An 18,263-nucleotide genomic window follows, 5' to 3' on the forward strand; every position below is an offset into this window, starting at 1 on the left:
TTCAAATGGATACACCATAGAAGGAGGAAAGAAAAAAAGTAATAACCAAGAGATTTGAACTCGAACTTCGGTAATTAGTACCCCACATGTATATGCATTAACCTCAAATCATTCTTCATCTTGTTACGAAATAAAATGATATTTAAAAACAAATCCCTTTAATTTAAAAGTAAAGTAAAATAATTTCGATTCGAAGAACTTCACTTTCTTTCTCTTTAATTCCCTTGCATCCATGGTTTCAACCATCTATATCATATAAGCCGAATTGTATCAACATTGGCTGAGACTGATTTCCGATAACTGATTGGTCTGAATCGTTTACCCGTATCATTTCAATATGTACTGATTCGATCCGATCCAGATTGGTATCAACAAATACTGATATTAATACTGATATGAGCGATGGAAGTAATTACCGTCTTTGGGTTTGGGAATAGATCTTTTGATCTGGATCAGATATTGGATCTCTTTCTGGCAATTTGCCTACAACGAAAAGATATCCTGATTTCATAACCCCTTCTTTAAAACTTAACTTCCCCTCTCTCTCTCTCTCTCTCTCCTCAATAACTATGTAAGCTCCCCTCAAACTGAAACCTACCAAAATGCATCGTCTTCCTCCCTCCGTTGGTTCGCATTTAAGATATTAATAAATCGCTCTTACATGTCAATCCCTCTGGCTCTCCCTTAATATGTCAACTTTAAGTACAAAGTTAAATCGTTTCAATTATGTTTGCTGACTTCTATAGAATGAGGCATTAGTTTATATGATTACATCTTTCAAAATTTAGGTTCTAGAAGGAAGAATAGAAGTATTTCCTACATAACTACAAGGCCTGTTTGTCTTTGCTTTTTTCCAGCAGTTCACATTGAAACAGTGGAGTAATTGTTTCAGATTGCATTTCCAATGGTTTCAAATATAAAACATCTTTCAGAACACATTGGTTTCAATAAAAACAGAATTTCTTGGAAGAATTTGACATTGGTTAAACCTCAATCATGTTGCCTGAGCAAAACCCATAATTCTATAGCTTATAGAATAGTTATCCACTTATCCCATTCACAAAGGCTAGATAAATGTAACATGCAGCTCCTATGAATCCCAAATATCTCATATGAGGTGAACCCAAAACCCTAGGCTTACATCCCATAAACCTTTCTTTCATCATCATCCTTTATAAATGGATATGTTTGGATCATCTCCAGCAGGGTGACAAATGAAGTTATGGTCCAATATTTTGAGTTCAAAGTCATTACAGCCATATGGAACCACCATAGTTTTCCTATAACCCAGAAGAATAGGTTGTCTCATCTTTTACTAGACATTACAGCATGCTTTTTAATACCAAAAACCTGTATATTTCAGATATGTGGGGTGAAGTCAAGCCATGCTGAAGCAAAGTTACAGTGAATAAGACGGAGACCGAAGGTCAAGACTCACTACAATTGCTCATACTGTCATACAAGATGGATCATAAAATGATGGGAAAATTGGAGTGATCTTATGTTGGACAAGTAAAGAGGCCAGAATGTACTTTTAGGAAAGCTTCTAAACAAGGCTGATTTGGAGATAATATACATCGCAAGACTCCATCCAAGATACAGAAGAATAACTGGAGTCTATGCTACCAACATCGTACAATAATCACTATTTGGTATTGAAAAGCTAAGATGTTTCTTGCTTAAAGCTTTGAAGCAGTTAAACCTACGAGAAAAAAACTGTCGATTAGACAAAGTCATAAAACCTAAAATATCACCAACATTTATGAATTTCGAAAGTTTAATTTGTACCTAAGGCCTTTGCATTTACAATGCTTGGGCAAGCAGCCGGTGGTGGGGAGTTCTCATTCATAAATGGTTCTACTCGATTCGGATCTGACCAAACTGGGTATCCTTTAATCTTCCCCTATAACAACACATAAAGAGTGTTTTTTCAGAAAAGGAACCAAGCAAAAGCTAATCAAATTCCAATTGGGATCAGATATTCAAACTTGAGTCGAGTGCCAATTGCCATATTTATAAAATACCAGAACATTTAGAGCAGCAAGAGTTGCCATCCCTTCACGAGTCCACTACAAGAACCAACAAAGTAAATGATTATATTTATAATTAAGCCGCCAAATAAGGAACTTAGATATGTTAGATCAAACACCAAGAAACACAAAAAATAAAGAGACAATAGATCCGCACGACACAGAGATTTAACGAGGTTCACACACCAGGGTGGTGTGCTACGTCCTCGGGCGAAGAAGAAGATGTTTCACTATGCAGAACAGAGATTACACCCAAGCAACGGCGAGAAAACTCGCCCTGAAACCCTAGCTCGAAAAACCCCAAAATACAATTACTTTCTCAACAAGCAACAATACATTATATATATACTCCAAGTCGCGGGTCGACCCATCGGGTTGCGGTCAATCCGGGTCAAACCATACTGCAGGGGCCTAACCCCCGCACCCCCATACAAGATCAGTGATGGGCTCCAGGCTTGGGTCGCTTTGCTCCCATCACAGATTTCAGAAAAACTTCCCATTCGGGTCGCCACCAAAATATGTCAGATCGGGTCAATTTTCAAAACGGGTCAAGAATTCGAGACAAACTTAACAAGACATATATGATGCGTACATATACATTGACAGAAAGAAAGATAGATATGCATGTTATTGCTACGTTCATAGTAAAGACTCAAGATGCATTGGATTAATTACATGGCTCAGCTGTAGGAAACTAGGAATATGTGTGGGTGGTCTAATCTGCCAAAGATCGATAGGAGCTCTTACCTTGGAAGCAGAAGCAATATGAGGTACTACAACAGCATTTTTCATGTCAGCAAGTCCAGGTTTCATGTAAGGCTCATCCTGTTGAAAAAACCATGAATAGGAGAAGGGGAAACTGTAAAACTTGGAAGTGGACTTTACAAAGACACAAACTCATGGACATGGTGGGTTCTGTTACCTCAAAGACATCAAGACCAACTCTAAACATGGGATTCTCTTTCAGATGCTCAACCAGAGCCACTTCATCAATCACAGGGCCCCTACTACAGTTCACAAGGATTGCTTCCTGTAAAGATGATTGACTCTCTCAATTCATGTTGCTCATATTTCCTAGCTTGATTAATAATAATAATTAAAAAAAAAAAAAAAAAAAGAAGAAGTAATATGCTAGAGAACTCACCTTTTTCATTATTGCAAGCCTCTCTTTGTTAACTAGATGGTACGTAGTTTTGTCCAACACTGGATGAAGACTTATCTGTAAAGAGAATCAAGAGAAACATTATATTGAAACCGAGTTATCTGAGTTTAGATTAGTGTAAGAGCACTTGAAGCACAATTTGAAGTTCAAACACTTCAGCAATCTTGATTTGTAAATGTTCATTGTTTGTTGATGTAATATACATCTCGACTATCTGTTTATGCTTTAAATGTCACAGTTAAGCATAAGACATTATATCTCACCACATCGGCCTCACGGAGCACCTCTTCCATTGAAGCTGCTCTTTTCCAAGTGACAGGTTGTTCACCATTGGATTTCAGGAATTCTCCATAAGCTGCAAAATAGAAGCTAGTAAGCACCATCAAAGATATATTAGGAGACGAGCAAATCATAACCTTCATACCTGTAACAAACTTTTCCAGCCGAGTTGATTGGTACAGATCATAGTAAATGAGGTTCATTTTGAACCCTTCAATCTGTTAAAGAAAAGCATAATGCTTAAAGCCATCATCTTTAACAACCAATAGAAAAGCATATAGACACGCTGAAAATTATAAAACTAATAGATGGAAAAGTTGACGAAGATAATAAGCCTTTTAAAACCACATCTGTTTAATGAGAAGAACAGGAATTGTGGAAATTTGGGACGAAAAATTTAGATTTTCTCATATTATCTCCAACAAAGGTGATCTTGAATGTTGCCTACAAATTTTATTTAGAGCAACAACTTCTACTCTGAAGGACTAGGATTAGTGATTCAATTAGAGATTACCATCATCCTAGCATAAGCAGATCCGATACGACCAGCTCCTATGACCCCCACAGTCTGTCCCTTGAGTAAATTTCCCACAAACCTATCAAGAAAAGTTCAAGGACTTGAATCACAGATTACTACCGATATTCTCCAACAACCTAGTGTAGAAGAATATAAAGAATAAGAAATGGCATGGAGCTGCAGGTGGAGGTTGTGATCATACAGATGAGGAAGCCATCCATCGTATAAACCAGCTCTCATGAACTCATCTGCTTCAACTATTCTTCTAGATGCTGCAAGAGTAAGTGAAGCTGCTAACTCTGCTGTCGTCTCTGTAAGTACCCCCTAACAAACAAAACATGGATGATCTCAAAATTCAGATTTTCATTTCAATTCAGGACTGCAAATCAGAATTAATCAAAGATGACCAATTCCTTTGATCAATTAAGAAACTAGCTAGTGCAAAGTTGGTGACGATGTTGTCAAGGTGCTTGTATCACAGGAAGGTATAGATAGGCTCACATCAGTCATTGGGTGCTAATGTCTAATTATAGAAAATTAGAACTAGAACTACATATGGAAGACCTACAGGAGTATTTCCAACGGCAACTCCATACTTAGTAGCTGCATTAACGTCCACGTTGTTGTATCCAACAGCCATGTTGCCGAAAGCTCTCCCTCCTGCTCTGCTCAGTGCAGAGAACAATACCTCTCCCCAATCTTCTGTCAGCTGAAACACTCAAAAGGAAATCAAATAAAAGACAATGAAACCCAAAACCCAAAATCCAAAACCCATATGGAATCAATAACGGACTCGGATTAATCATAACAGGAATAAAAAGTTTAACCTGCCCGATTACTCCGTCGCACTTGTCTCCGATGAGGGCAATAATGTCCTCCACAGACAAGATGGTTTTCTTCTGGGTGCATATCTGAAAGTGTAAGAAGTCCAATACAGATTAGTTGTTGAAATTTAAAACCAGAAACAACATGAACAGGAGAATTCATCGATGAATTGAAGAAGAAGAAGAATTTGGAAGAAAATTACTTCAACGCGGCAATCTTGATCAGTTAAGAGACGAATCCAACGAGTACCCGGCATGGGTTTTGTGCTAATGACTCGGTATTTCCCACTTGGGTTCCACACCTCGATTGAAACGGGCTTCGCCATTGAAGCTTGCAATCGAATTCCACAGTTGAGAGTAGCAGAACTGAGTGAGAGAGATCCTAGCACTGAGCTCTCTTTAAAATTGCTCCCTGTTTCATGCACCCTTCGGGAGGCACGATTTGGTACCTTTCTGGCTATCATATAAAATGGAATTTCAAGTATCAATGCATTGCTTGGTTGAAAAATTAAGTCAAAGTTGAACTTGGAGATCCATGTACGTTGATTTAGGGGAAAATGGTGTCAAAACAGTCTAATAAGTTAGATTGCGGGACACGGAATACCCTTCTCTTTCTCAAATATGCACTGTCTGGACTTTGGATTGAGGATAAAAGAAGAGGAGAGGAGCAGCGCCATTTGGGCCTCTCGTTTGCTTAATAAAAGATAAAATGGAGATAGATAATGGAAGGACCGACTGACGGACATTGCGAACCTCTGGCCTCATATTTTTCTCCTCTGCGTGATCTGGGACTCTCGGGGTCCGTCCCTATCACAAAACTATGAGTCACGGCTAATGGCCCTCATTTTTTATTTTTATTTTTATTTTTTATTATTATTATTTTTTTTTTAAGAGAGAGAGAGTGTGTGTGTGTCTGAGAACCAGTTCGGTAAGGGGCTCACTTGGTCAAACTGTGAAGTACAAATGTTATGATCTGATGGTTGAAATAGTCTCTCGATATTCTTGGAGTACCGCTGCATTTTGAATCTCACACATACGAGAGCTTCGTTCACTGGATACATCAATTTTTTAGAAAGAAAAAAGAAAAACAAATCAACAAAATGGAAAATTAATTGCATCCATCATATCATTCATAGACCGGTGGATTGGAATCTTCAATAGAGGATTGAAGCTCAAGAAACTGCTCTGTTAGGTTTTAAGTTGCTACGCTTATAGATTTTTTCTTAAGAGATTATTAGTAGAGTGATGAACCAATTTTGTGCATGAAGTTATTCAAGATTTCTGAGTTGGTTGACGTGGGATTATTCTCAACACTCGCCTTAGGTTGTTGATCTTCTTTTTCAAACGTTGGATGGTTGCAAATAGATTACCATCTTGTGGTGAATCACAACTGGGCTACAAATGCCGAGTGACTTCAAGTTATCATAAGAGAAATGATAAGGAAATACATCACATCTTGTTAAGGGTGTTAATCGATTCGGTCTTGGTTTAAATGGTGTGAATCGGTTCGGTTCATATTTATTTGACTAAAACCATAACCGCACCATTTACTAAACGGTTCCACTTTCTGAAACCGAGAACCATTTAATAAACGGGTTCGGTTTCCACGGTTTTTAAACGGTGTCGATTTCATGATTTTAAACAGTTTTGATTTTGGTTTATTCCATATAGTTTGTAAAACGGTTCACAATCAGTTTGTTATAACTTGCAACCATCTCTAAATTGAAGATCGTAAGCTTATCAAAAAATAATTGGCAACCACAAATAAAAGATTCTATATTAACGATGGTATGTCTTAATTTGATAATCTAGTGCTATTTTCTTTATATGACCATTCTCAAACATTTAGAACTAATATCATACAACATCCAAATCCAGCCTTCTACTGCATAAAATATTAAAATGATAGGTGGTTCTGCCAAAACACCCCATCTATGATAACATAATAACATAGTAACATATATAGATTACAAGTTCATGATCTAAAGCCTAAATTTGAACTAAATTGTAATAAATCATACCAAAGCAGGATGAACACTTAATTTAATTGTTAATTGTTATACAGATTACTGCCCTATCTTTATTTAATTGTTATACGGATTAATCGGATCGGTTTAAATGGTTTTAAACGGTTTCAATTCGGTTTTAAACCAATGGGTTTCACGGTTAAAACCGACCCGACCCTTTTAGCTAATCGGCCTGAAACTTAAAACCATAACTGCACCATTTACTAAACGATTTTATGATTTCGGTATAAACGGATCAGTTCGGTTTCGATAAACGGTTTCGGTTACAAATTCACATCCTTACATCTTGTATGACTTCAAATAAAGCTAATTGAAGAGCAATGATATCATATAACCAATCTCATTTAGTTGGGATAAAACTCTTTTTATTGAAAAACATAAGAACGGAAAGTCCTTGGAGGCTAAGAAATCTCTTTCTTCACTACAATTCATGTATCAATCACGATTAATTCTTCGCCGATCAGTGAGCAGTTCCAGATTTGAGATTTCAGAATTTTTCCAGGCATCTAGTTGACCGATGACCGATGAGCACTGCTCGTTACTACGCCTCTTTATCTCTGTATTGATGTTGGTTCCCTATTAGATGCATGTCCAGCACGGGTGGGCTCCTCTGTGGCGCAACAAATGGCAGCACACATCTGACGGCATGGAGCACCTCTAGGCACATGCCCATGTGTTTCAGGCCATCGGATGTGCACTGCCACCCCTATTGCGCCACAGAAGAGCCGAATCCTGTGCACCAGAGTCACCCAAAACGTCTCATAAAAGCAAGGATGTTGGAGCCTCAGCTACCAAGTTGACACATCAGAACCTGACCAAACAAGTTAAGAGCATTTCGTTGTATACAAAGGTAATTGATACCCAAAAAATTACTCTTGTTGAGATGTGGAAGTAAAAAACTGCCGAGGAAGATTGATAGTTTCAAACTCCATTAAACTGACACCAAGTGCAGAGACAACTACTCTGAATATAAACCCTATGTAGTTGGGACAAGGTGGAGTCGTGTAATGAAGACATGGATAAACTCTCAGTTTTGAATAGCAATCAATCGAAACAGCCCTCTTCCATATAAAAACTCGACTATGATACATCACATACAGACTCAACAGTGTCGGTGTGAAGCAACATTACATGGCCAAATTAATGCATAAAAAAAGTCCCAAATGTACAAGGTATAAAGGTAGTAACCAGCCGTTACCTCTAGAATAAGCGTACGAATTTGTCTATTCTAAATTTCTAACTGTATCATTCTTTTCCATCCTCTAGTATCCATTCAGGATTCCATGTACTGAGAGGCAGGTGGGCTTGTCTCTGTTTTTTCAGGACCTGCAAGTTGGTTCATATCAGCAAATCATGAACTATAATTAAGGCCTACTTCACCTTATTCCCCCCCCCCCCTATTTTCAAAGACTCTGAAGCTAAAGAAACTGAACTGAAAGAAGCACATACCATAGATGCCACGCATCTCCACTTCTCTCCATTCTTGCACCAAGGCACAGCAGCAACACATTAAATGTGAGAGGAAGTCATCACAAATCCCTCCCTGCCAAGCCAAGAGTACAATCTGGTGAAACTTAGACACATTTTTTATGCTTGAATGAAGTAATTGCATGATAAGCAGGGTTAGATTTACAGGATCTGAGTACATATAATGCTGCCAAGTCGTCAATACACCAAACATCACTTATAGAGACCATCCAATGGTACTGTGCTAGTTTTTGTTTAAAACAATCACAGAAGGTGCAACACACAAAAAAAGGCACAATCAGGAAGTGGCAAATATCTGGTGAAAGTGGAGTATATTTAACAAAAATAATTATTGTAACTTTGTTGTTTTTGTTGTTTCTTCTGTGCATACGTAGAGTTAAGGTGGACTGAAAGCCCTTGACCTGAAGGTTGAGTTATGCCCTACCTATGTCAATCAACTGCACCAGCATGGAAAGCCAGTAGAGAACAATTACCCGGAGCTGAGAGCCGTACACAAGGTCACCCTCCACCTTTGATGTATCTAACTTACTACCACAATAAAAAATCACTTGATTGAACCATCATGCTCATAGATATTAGCTGCTTTGTTTTTTTTGCTTTGGTTGGTTGTGTGTGTGTGGCAGGAAGTATAAGAATGGAGTTACCGTGATGTTGAGCGTCTTACGAAGCTTTCTTCGGATGCAGCAAGTATAGCAACAGCATGCCAGTATCAATGAATATGCCATGAGCTCATTACAGGCTTCCGCTGAGGCTGATTATCAACAGAACCAGGCATTTCTCAGTCTTAAATGTCAATTGATATCTAAAATCTTTTCCTCCAAATATTACCACTAACAAAGATAGCATTAAACACCATGTTGTTATTAATGTTGAAGTTAGGATTGATAAAAGATATTGCAGTCATTTATAGATGAGAGAACTTGTAATCAGGAATTCAAAAGACAGAAAGAACACCATAACTCACATTTTCAATAGTCAAAATGACCAAATCAGTCCGCGACATTATCATCATAATTAGATCAGCAGACAATTGTTGATAGTATTTTCTCCCCCAGTGCCCTAGATCAGCCATTCTTTGTTTTGATCATTCAATCCAAAACAATCCGGATAGAAATTGATAGAGATTGAACCATCAAATTATATTGATCCTTAAACTCTTTGTCAGGGATGGCAATCTTATTGAGAGTCTGATCTGTCTGACAGTTGAATATTAGGATGGGGACTCTTGGCTACTCTGGATCCACCAACTGGGTATAGGCAAATATATACATCATTCTGCAAATACTATATGCAGTTTCCAGGTAAGCAATCGAATTTATAACTTAGATCCACTCAGTGTTTGTACCCAAAAATGAAGCATCTAGCAACAAAAAGTACGTACTTATAAAGTAACAGCATCAATCTCAAACGTGATAGCATACTTGAACTCTATATTTGTTGAGTTAGAAGGGATGGACTTTAATGCACACCAAGTAATTACTAGATACCCAATCCCAAAAAATAGGAAAACAAATTGTCCAGATTTGGACAACCAATGCACTTGTAATGCCCGTACCCGTGTCATATCATTATTTGATATGGGCACTTCGGATAGAATGAAGGCATGTGCCAAAACCCTTTGATATATCATTCATTTACATATTTCTAAAGTGAAGGTAAAACATAATATTCCAGAACAGCTGGAGATGAGCACGAGACATTTGGCTCAGCACGGTGTATATGATACGAACATCGAGAGAACTCAACCTGATGAGCACATTTATGTGTGAAATCTAGGGTAGTAAAACATGCATTTTACATATTTAGAATGGAGCTACCTTGGGTTTTACTATCTTTTTGCAGGTTTTATATTTTCAAGGCCTTAAGGACTATCGAACGCTATATCTCCAATTTTACACATAAAGAGGTTCTGTTTCTTTTCATGGTTGCGAAGAGGACGAAATTCTGAGCAAAATAGACTTGTTCAATTAAAAGCACACATTCATTTGGTCAACCATACAAGTGATTATTCTTTTCAGGCCAAAAAAAGAACAATGGATCAGAATTGAACCGAGATGCAGAACCAACCCGTTTGCAGTTGTCCCAGGGGTACAAGAAATATTCCAAATGCCAACAAGGATCGATGGACCACACCCTTAAGAGATTGAAGATTCGTTTTTGGTAACAACTACCTAGCATAGTTGGTGAGTTGTGGTGTGCAAAATCCCTTCCTTATTAGGAGGTCTCAAGTTCGAACCTCTTTTCTTGCTCAAGAAGAGAGAGAAAAATAGAAAGAAATGAGAAAAAATAGGGAAAAAAAAGCAAGAAAAATCGTGAGGCAAGAAAAATCGTGCAAGATTCTCTCTCCACACGTTTTCTCTCTTCTCTCTCCACCTCATCAACAAGATAAAAAAAAAATCATTTTTTTTAGAAGCTAAAATTGTTAGCTTCCCTCCCCCATTCTCTATATAATAGAATCAACACAAGGGGAGGAGGCACTTCTCTTCTTAGGGTTATTTTTTTAGTCCCTCTCTTGCTCTCTTTTTCTCTAATTTTTAGTTGTGCTCTCCTTCTAGTTCTAGTTCTAGTTCTAGTTCTAGTTCTACATCTTCTTAGTTTTTCTTACTTTAAACACTTTTGTAATTGATTTTTATTTAACGAATGCAATGTTTTTTTAATTTTTATGGTTCATGTTATTCAAGTTATTCAAAGGTGTAATAATTTTAATTTCTAGTTCTAGGCTTAGTTCTAGGTGACAAGAACAAGCTAAGGAACATCTCCTTTCAAGTTCAAGTTTCTCTTTCAAATTTGTTTTCTCTAGTACTAGCAATTTTAGATTTGGTTTATTCCTGATCTGATTTTTAACTGGTAGTATTTCAAACCTCAATCAAGTTTTCAAGTTCAAGTATTCAAGTTCAAGTAAGTAGGCTTCTACAGTAGTCTTCTCACCTCCCTCTTATTCCCTCTTCTTACTACCCTTTCATTCTTAAAATATGATTTAAATTTCAGTTTTTACTTTGATGCTATCCCTTTCCCCCAAGGTCCTTGAATAGATTATGCGTTGGCTTTGCCCCTCTCTAGCTATAGAACCATCTTTTTACTTTGATTATTTATATTGCATCCCTTCTCCCTAAGCCAAGTAGAGAAGCCCTTGTAAGAGTACTCTCTAGTCAAGTAGGGAAGCTCATATTGTTTATGGTGCATCACTCGGGCTAAGTAGAGATACCTACTTGTGTGCCTTTCTCTAACTGTTTCCCCTTTTTATTTTATCTATTTATTTTTCAGCATTTTTTATTTCAGTTATTTGCTTTTTAATTGCTTGGTTGGAGTATTTAAATTTCTAAATGACGAATGGTTAGGGCTAGACGTGAATGGTTAGGTCGTTCAATTTTTATTGCAAGTTCAATTCCAATTTCCCTATGTGTTGGTTAGAACGCTTTTATATGCATTTGTGTTAGGCCGGTAGTTAGAAATAGATCACCATAATTAATCTGTGCACTTTCGCATTACTAGAAGAAACCTAAAATAAAGTAGCTGCTCTCCTTGTGTTTGACCCATTAGCTACACTGACCCGTACGCTTACGGTTACTTTTAAACTTTAAACAAGTTTTTGGCACCGTTGCCAGGGAGACAGTTCCATGTTATTTTTCGCTTTTCTTTGGTAAATCGGAGTGCTTTGTTTGCTTTATTTTGTTTTTGTTTTTCTTTTATTGAATTCCTGAGAAGAACAACTTGCAATAATAGTTGTATCGGTGGAGGTCGCCAAGCCTCACAGTACAATAAAGACAGGTTTTGCCCTGTAGTAGTACCTCAGGAATTGACTTGAGCAACCACGGATCCCTGCCGGTAAGCTCCCAAAAAGCCAAAAAAAAAAAAAAAGTTTTTCTTTCCATTCTTTTGTGCTTATATTACTCTAGTTGTGGGTAGTTTTCTGTTGCATGAGTGTTAGGTGGGTACGTAATACTAAGAATCGGTTAGAAAAAAGAGATCCAACAAGTAATGACCCTATACGTTTGCTCTCTTTAAAACCTTTCAATATGGGAGACCAACAGCTAAACCCTGCACCTAAATCTCTGAAAGATAGGTTCTACCCTACTAGAGCAACCCAACCTTCTTGCATAGTTCTACCACAAGCCCAGGGCAATAATTTTGAGCTCAAATCTCAGTACATCACTATGTTGCCCCACTTCCATGGGCTGCCCTTTGAGGATGCATACCTATTCCTTAGGGAATTTGAAGAGGTATGTGTTCTAATTAAAGTCCAACAGCTTTCTGATGATGCTGTTAAGCTTAGGTTCAACACGTTTGCGTTGAAAGACCAAGCTTAGAAGTGATATTCTTCAGTTTAGGGACAACCCCACGGACCGACTTATAAGGTGAGGGAACTCAATATCACATCAACTCATCAAATCCCTTTCGTAACTGATGTGAGATCAGCCTCCCATATGACTAATATCTCGTAACATACGACCACACTTTCAAACCAACATCCACGCTGGCCCACTCTAGATTAGGTAGCCCTTTCTAAGTGGCTCCACTCTACACCAAGGTCTTTGCCTGGAGGCAGGTAGCCCTTTCCTAGTGGCTTTTTACTTTGGCACCAAGTCGCCCCTTATGCGCAAGGGTTGGGACTGAGGATCAGCTGCTTTGATACCACTGATACAAACCTTGGGAGATCTCAACCCCACAAACTGGCTTATTAGGAGAAGGAACCCAAGATCATATCAACCCACATTAAATCCCTTTCGTAACCCGTGTGTGATCAGCTCCCCATATGACTGATATGGGATTGTAACAGTATATGCTTATGCATCAGCATTTCAAGTTATCTATTTATTAACCATAACAAAGACTTCATAACAAACAATTTCTGGAAATAACTAGACTTTATCTAGGAAGGTAGTATCAAAAGCAAGAGCTGCCTTATACATCTCATCAATCACAAAATCACATTACACATTATTGCAGAACGATAATCAATGGAAAATAAAGAGATAAATGACCAGAAATCATCTAATTTACTCACACATGTGCCTGTTTGTGGCCACTGTAGCAATCTTAGAAAATGTACCACAAGGGTAGAAGCATGTCTTCAGACCTACAAAATAATTCCAAGACATAAACTTCCTCATGCAAAAACGACTGCAGACAGTAAACTCAATAGCAGGTACATGTAATCCAACACGAGAACAAAAAAAAAATTGAGTAGCAGGAATCACAGAATCAAAATTTTCATCAGTAAGCTAAGTGTCTGGCCCATGACGCAAATGCGCTCTTTGACTCAGAAAAGGTCAGAAGCAGAATGTAACATGCCACTTCACAGGAAAATCATGGCCAAGCATGTCTTCATGCATATCGTAAAAGTATATGACAACTCAAGAGTGCCATTGATTCAGCAAGCCAAACATGAAGTTCTCTTAAGCATTGGTCATATGATAACTCCATGCAACAGCTAACATATTCCCTAATCCCTACTACCATAAACAGTTTTTTTTTTTTTTTTTGGGGGTGGGGGGTTAACATATTCCATGGTAAAACACTGGAAACCCATTTGTAGTTTGTTTCTGTTCCGAAATACACATACCAGCAGTGTGATAAGAACTTCATGTATATCGGTGTGGATGAAAATTCCCTCCTTAGTTTTTCTTAACACATGATGTGAATAAGTGTGGACGAAACTTCCCTCCTAAGTTCTCTTAACACACAACACACACACACACAATGGTGGGACGGGAAGGAGAGCAAAAGGTACCTCGAGGAGAAGTCAGACTTAACTACACCTTCTATCTGGAGTGTAGGTCAACACAAAGCCTTACTTATGATTGACTAAATTTGGTCTCAGAGGTACCTTGGCCAGGATATATGGAGTCACTCATTATGGCTTCTGGGAAAAGATCCATGATCAGTCTTCAGGTCAATTTTTCCTCAAAAGTAGTTATCCTTGCATGTTATGAGTTATAATCTCCACTGAGCATGGGACACGAATTATCAGAAAATATTAGAGTCTTGGTAGAATGTCTACACTCAAACATCATCACTAATCCAGTGGGTGATTTCATCAATCCAACACTAAATCATGTTATTTCCCCCCCCCCCTACACTACTAAGTGCACATCCATGTGAGCTAATTCCTAGGATTGATATCTGATTATTTAGGAAACACAATTGGGAAGCAAAAGAATGTATTTGGACAGATACATATACCATATGAATTAGGACCACCTTCCCCAACATATGCCCCATGCAACCAATGCATTTAGATATCACTAGACATGAATATGGATATAGCTGTACATATCTTGCACAAAAGCTGCCCGACAGGGGTTGGTATTTGATTCTGTAGTTTAAACATGTACCTAGACAGTAGCTTCCATTCTGTTCCACATAATAAATATTATTTGTTTCATGTCTCCAATCCATGACCTTTCAAGGTGTTTTGAGTTTCCTAGAAAATTGGATAACTGCCACCAGAGACACAATGTGGAAGGGGAAAGCTGTTTAAAAAAATCGTATTTCCGGTTTGACAAAGATGAGAAGGAAATGAGGAATTGAAATGTTAAAACGTTAAATAATATTGTACATAAGATATAGTTATTTTTTGAAGAAAAAAAAAAGAAAAGAAAGAAGCAATATTGCACATCAGGTGAATAAAGATGAGGCAAACATGCATAGGTGCTTTCATCTCACATGAAAATCAAATCTATTATGATAACGGTGGCACGCAGTTTGCAACTCCAAAACATTAGACAACAGCAATCATCTTCCGAGCCTGTGATAGAACAAAATCCTCTCCAGGATGTATAAGCATATAACAATAGACAGTCGGAATAGTAGGGCTTAAGTCTATTGCTAGCACAATTAAAGAAAGAAAATAAAGGTGCATATCATAAATGACAAAACTAGGTAATTGAAGTGCTAACATATGGGAGAAATAATGGATTACACTTGCACATCCACAAAGCTTCAAATATGTATCAACAATACAAGAGAGACTTGATTCTAAGGATTATTTCTCCAAGTGCTCAAACTACATTTCTTTTTTTCCCCCTCGCCTTACTTGATTGAAAAAGGATAATGATATAACATGCCTCTAAGAGGAGACAATACCACAACTAAAGTACATCAACAACCAGAGATCCTGCCCTTACAAAGCCAACACCTCATAAAGCAAAACTGCTCCCAAAACATGCAACGGACGTTTTCATGTGTTTTTTGTTTTTAGAAGATTCAATTATCTCAAATATGGAAATCTCATTAGTCTCTGTGCTCTGTGTGTGTGTGTGTGTGTGTGGGAGACACAATATGGTATAAGGTCTTCGCTAGTAGTCAAGAAAAAGAATATTTGCACTTTACATTTATAAATAACACTAAAATAGGTAAACTAGGTATTAGGGGGTAAAAGAGGATGTACACAAATATGGTTCTGAACAACAGCCCAGTAAATCTGAATGCCATTCTTCATGCCAATGAGATCCTCTATTGGACAGCAGATCATTTCCTGATGAAACTGAAGAGGAGTTTCTGCACAAAATTATTATTTTCTGTAACCAGCCACATACAAAACATAGATCTTACTATAGCAATGAAATAAGTCAACTAAATTAGGGACCCAAATTGAAAGGAAAAAAAAGAAAAAGAAAAAGAATATGACACAACACAAATTACCAGGACAAAGAGGAAATGTAAGATTTTGCCAAGCTTATAAGTGATGAGTCAAAGTAATAACAGGAAGAAGATGAGACAAGAGATCCATAAAAGGATAATAAATTTATCATGACCATAGTTACCAAAGATCCAAGTACAGCCCAAGGCAACCGGACCTTTCTGGTCACTTGGGAGCTGGACTACCGCACATGCAATCACCCAGGAGCTAAACCAACATGAACTGGCCTAAACTTTGATGTACAGGATCAGACACATGGACTGTCTGTCCTATCTGAATGTCCCCCACGGCCCACATGATCGCACTTTGGGTAAACCCGTAAAATAAGGAGTCAGGAAAACCAAAAGAATGTTATTGACATCCATTAGACATTCATACTACATGTCTGACAATGACTGTCAAACATTTCTATTTAATAGATTCTGAATTACTTAGTAGTTTTTTTTTTTTTTTTTTTGGGTAGCAATTACTTTGTGGTTAACACTATAATATACACATCATATGCAATATGGCAAAAAAAGAAAGAAAAAAAGGTACACTATACTCTATAGATATGCTCATTATTATTTGGTTTCACATTTTATAATCTCTCCCATGGTTTACTTGGTTAAATCGTTTAAAACGGTTGATGATGCACACATACAAGAAGATACAGCTGCACCCATTGAGAGCAAGGACCCAAATCAGCAATTCAAAGACCCAGGACATGTATAGACGAGTACCCTGGTTGGTTTCTTGGTTAGACAGGAAGGATAATAACCACCTAAGTGCAGAACTATGACTGCATAGGCAATCCATTTCCCGAGACCAAGACCTTCATAAATGCATGTGGTCAGAATGCAATCAGGACAAGTTTGGAGAAACAGATAAAGTCCTCAGCATCTTATCCGCAGAACCTAAGCAGACTTTCGGGTCTTTCAAAGACCAACATCAGAAGCTGGCGTTTGTTTGACACTGGCACAAGGTTCTCAGACATTGTAACTTATAAGTTAGAGCTTCAATAATGCTGATTAAATCCTGTACAGAAGAAAACTAAGAAGTATAATTGTATCAGAAATGCAGCATCTTATTATGATGAATCAAATCTAACAGTTGAATCAGAAAGTGTTTAGCTTTTATAATCCATCATAAAGGCAGAAAAATGTCATGCAAGATGACTCTCATTTGTTTCCAAGAACTCAAATTCTCATCTACGATTGTCAACTTTCACAAGCATGATTCTCACAAACTGCATGAAAACAAACCTTGAGATTGTTCGAGTATCATTTCCACTGTAATAACTTCCTTCAAATGAATGTCCTTTCTCGCCATTGCCACCTAAATAATTTGGCTCCACTTTCTTGGAACTTGTGAAGGGTGAATCTTTCTCCGGCAGAGAACTTGCCGCATTTTCTGTGACTGCAATCAAACGTTCAATTACTTCACATTGTCCAACATCCAGGTGAGCTTGTGATCGTTGTAATTCTAGCTGGAGTTTCTCATTCTCTTTCTGGAGAGCTTTATTAAAAGGCAAGTTTGGATACGAACAAGAGAGAGTCTTCTTCAGCACCATGGTTTCATCTTTTGAGGGATCCCGTGTCAGAACATCCTGCACCTTTCTGTCCTCTTCATCCAGGGTGTACTCACGTTGGTCCCTTTCAATATCTTCCAATCTTTCCTGCCAATTAGATGGAGAATTGATCATCATAAATGAGAAACATATACAATTGTGGAACTAACCAAAACTGAATATAAAGTAGATAAATCCTCTAAGTTTGGCTTGCTACATTTATGGAGAATAATGGAATTGCCCTAGTTAGGCAGCTACCAGAGAAATAAAGTGGCAAGTACTTATCTAACACACACACACACACACACACACACACAAAGATAACTGATTCTTCTTTTGTGATGGGGAAAGCAATTGCACGTTAAAAACGGAAAGTGCTTAATCTTCCAATCACCAATTCATCCATCAGTATTTTGCTCCCAGGTTTTCAATGTAACCTCCCTAGTCTTTGTTATCCAATGGTTGGAGGACAATACAACATCCAAAACCTTATCCCAACTTAATGGGGTCGGCTACATGGAGAGTCCAAGCAAGGACGAGTGCGAGGATCCATGCAAAAAGATTGATGGGTTGAAGGAAAATATTGATTTTAAATAGATTTGACATTATGGTGATGAGTTCACATGGATACAATCAAAAGCAATGGTGAGGAGATGAATTCAAGGCTGCACCATCACTCCTTCCCTTTTGACATATGATCCTTGTCAGAGTTCACTATCTTTTTTTCCTCTCTTTTTTTTTTTTT

General features: G+C 37.7%; 2 protein-coding genes across 2 annotated transcripts in view; both read right to left on the reverse strand.

Moving 5' to 3' along the window:
* Positions 1–1,416: 1,416 nt before the first annotated feature.
* LOC122083152 (glycerate dehydrogenase) lies at positions 1,417–5,478 on the reverse strand. The gene is made up of 13 exons (XM_042650864.1): positions 5,016–5,478; positions 4,816–4,899; positions 4,557–4,697; positions 4,191–4,312; positions 3,986–4,067; positions 3,617–3,689; positions 3,456–3,547; positions 3,175–3,249; positions 2,953–3,060; positions 2,778–2,855; positions 2,025–2,069; positions 1,789–1,903; positions 1,417–1,702 (listed from the first exon to the last, which is right to left on the reverse strand). Exons 1-13 carry the CDS (start codon positions 5,274–5,276, stop codon positions 1,680–1,682), a joined length of 1,299 nt encoding a protein of 432 aa, XP_042506798.1. The 5' UTR covers positions 5,277–5,478; the 3' UTR covers positions 1,417–1,679.
* A 2,369-nt stretch (positions 5,479–7,847) lies between these two features.
* LOC122084864 (protein MID1-COMPLEMENTING ACTIVITY 1-like) overlaps positions 7,848–18,263 on the reverse strand; it is a 14,925-nt gene continuing 4,509 nt past the window's right edge. The window contains exons 2-7 of the mRNA XM_042653285.1: positions 17,214–17,626; positions 15,718–15,827; positions 13,333–13,404; positions 8,972–9,078; positions 8,289–8,382; positions 7,848–8,165 (exon numbers count right to left, since the gene is read on the reverse strand). Coding sequence (XP_042509219.1) covers positions 8,113–8,165; positions 8,289–8,382; positions 8,972–9,078; positions 13,333–13,404; positions 15,718–15,827; positions 17,214–17,626 — 849 coding nt within the window. The 3' untranslated portion in view covers positions 7,848–8,112. The remainder of the gene's footprint in view (positions 8,166–8,288; positions 8,383–8,971; positions 9,079–13,332; positions 13,405–15,717; positions 15,828–17,213; positions 17,627–18,263) is intronic.

The sequence above is a fragment of the Macadamia integrifolia genome, chromosome 7 (genome assembly GCF_013358625.1).
Source record: "Macadamia integrifolia cultivar HAES 741 chromosome 7, SCU_Mint_v3, whole genome shotgun sequence".
NCBI classification, from domain to species: domain Eukaryota; kingdom Viridiplantae; phylum Streptophyta; class Magnoliopsida; order Proteales; family Proteaceae; genus Macadamia; species Macadamia integrifolia.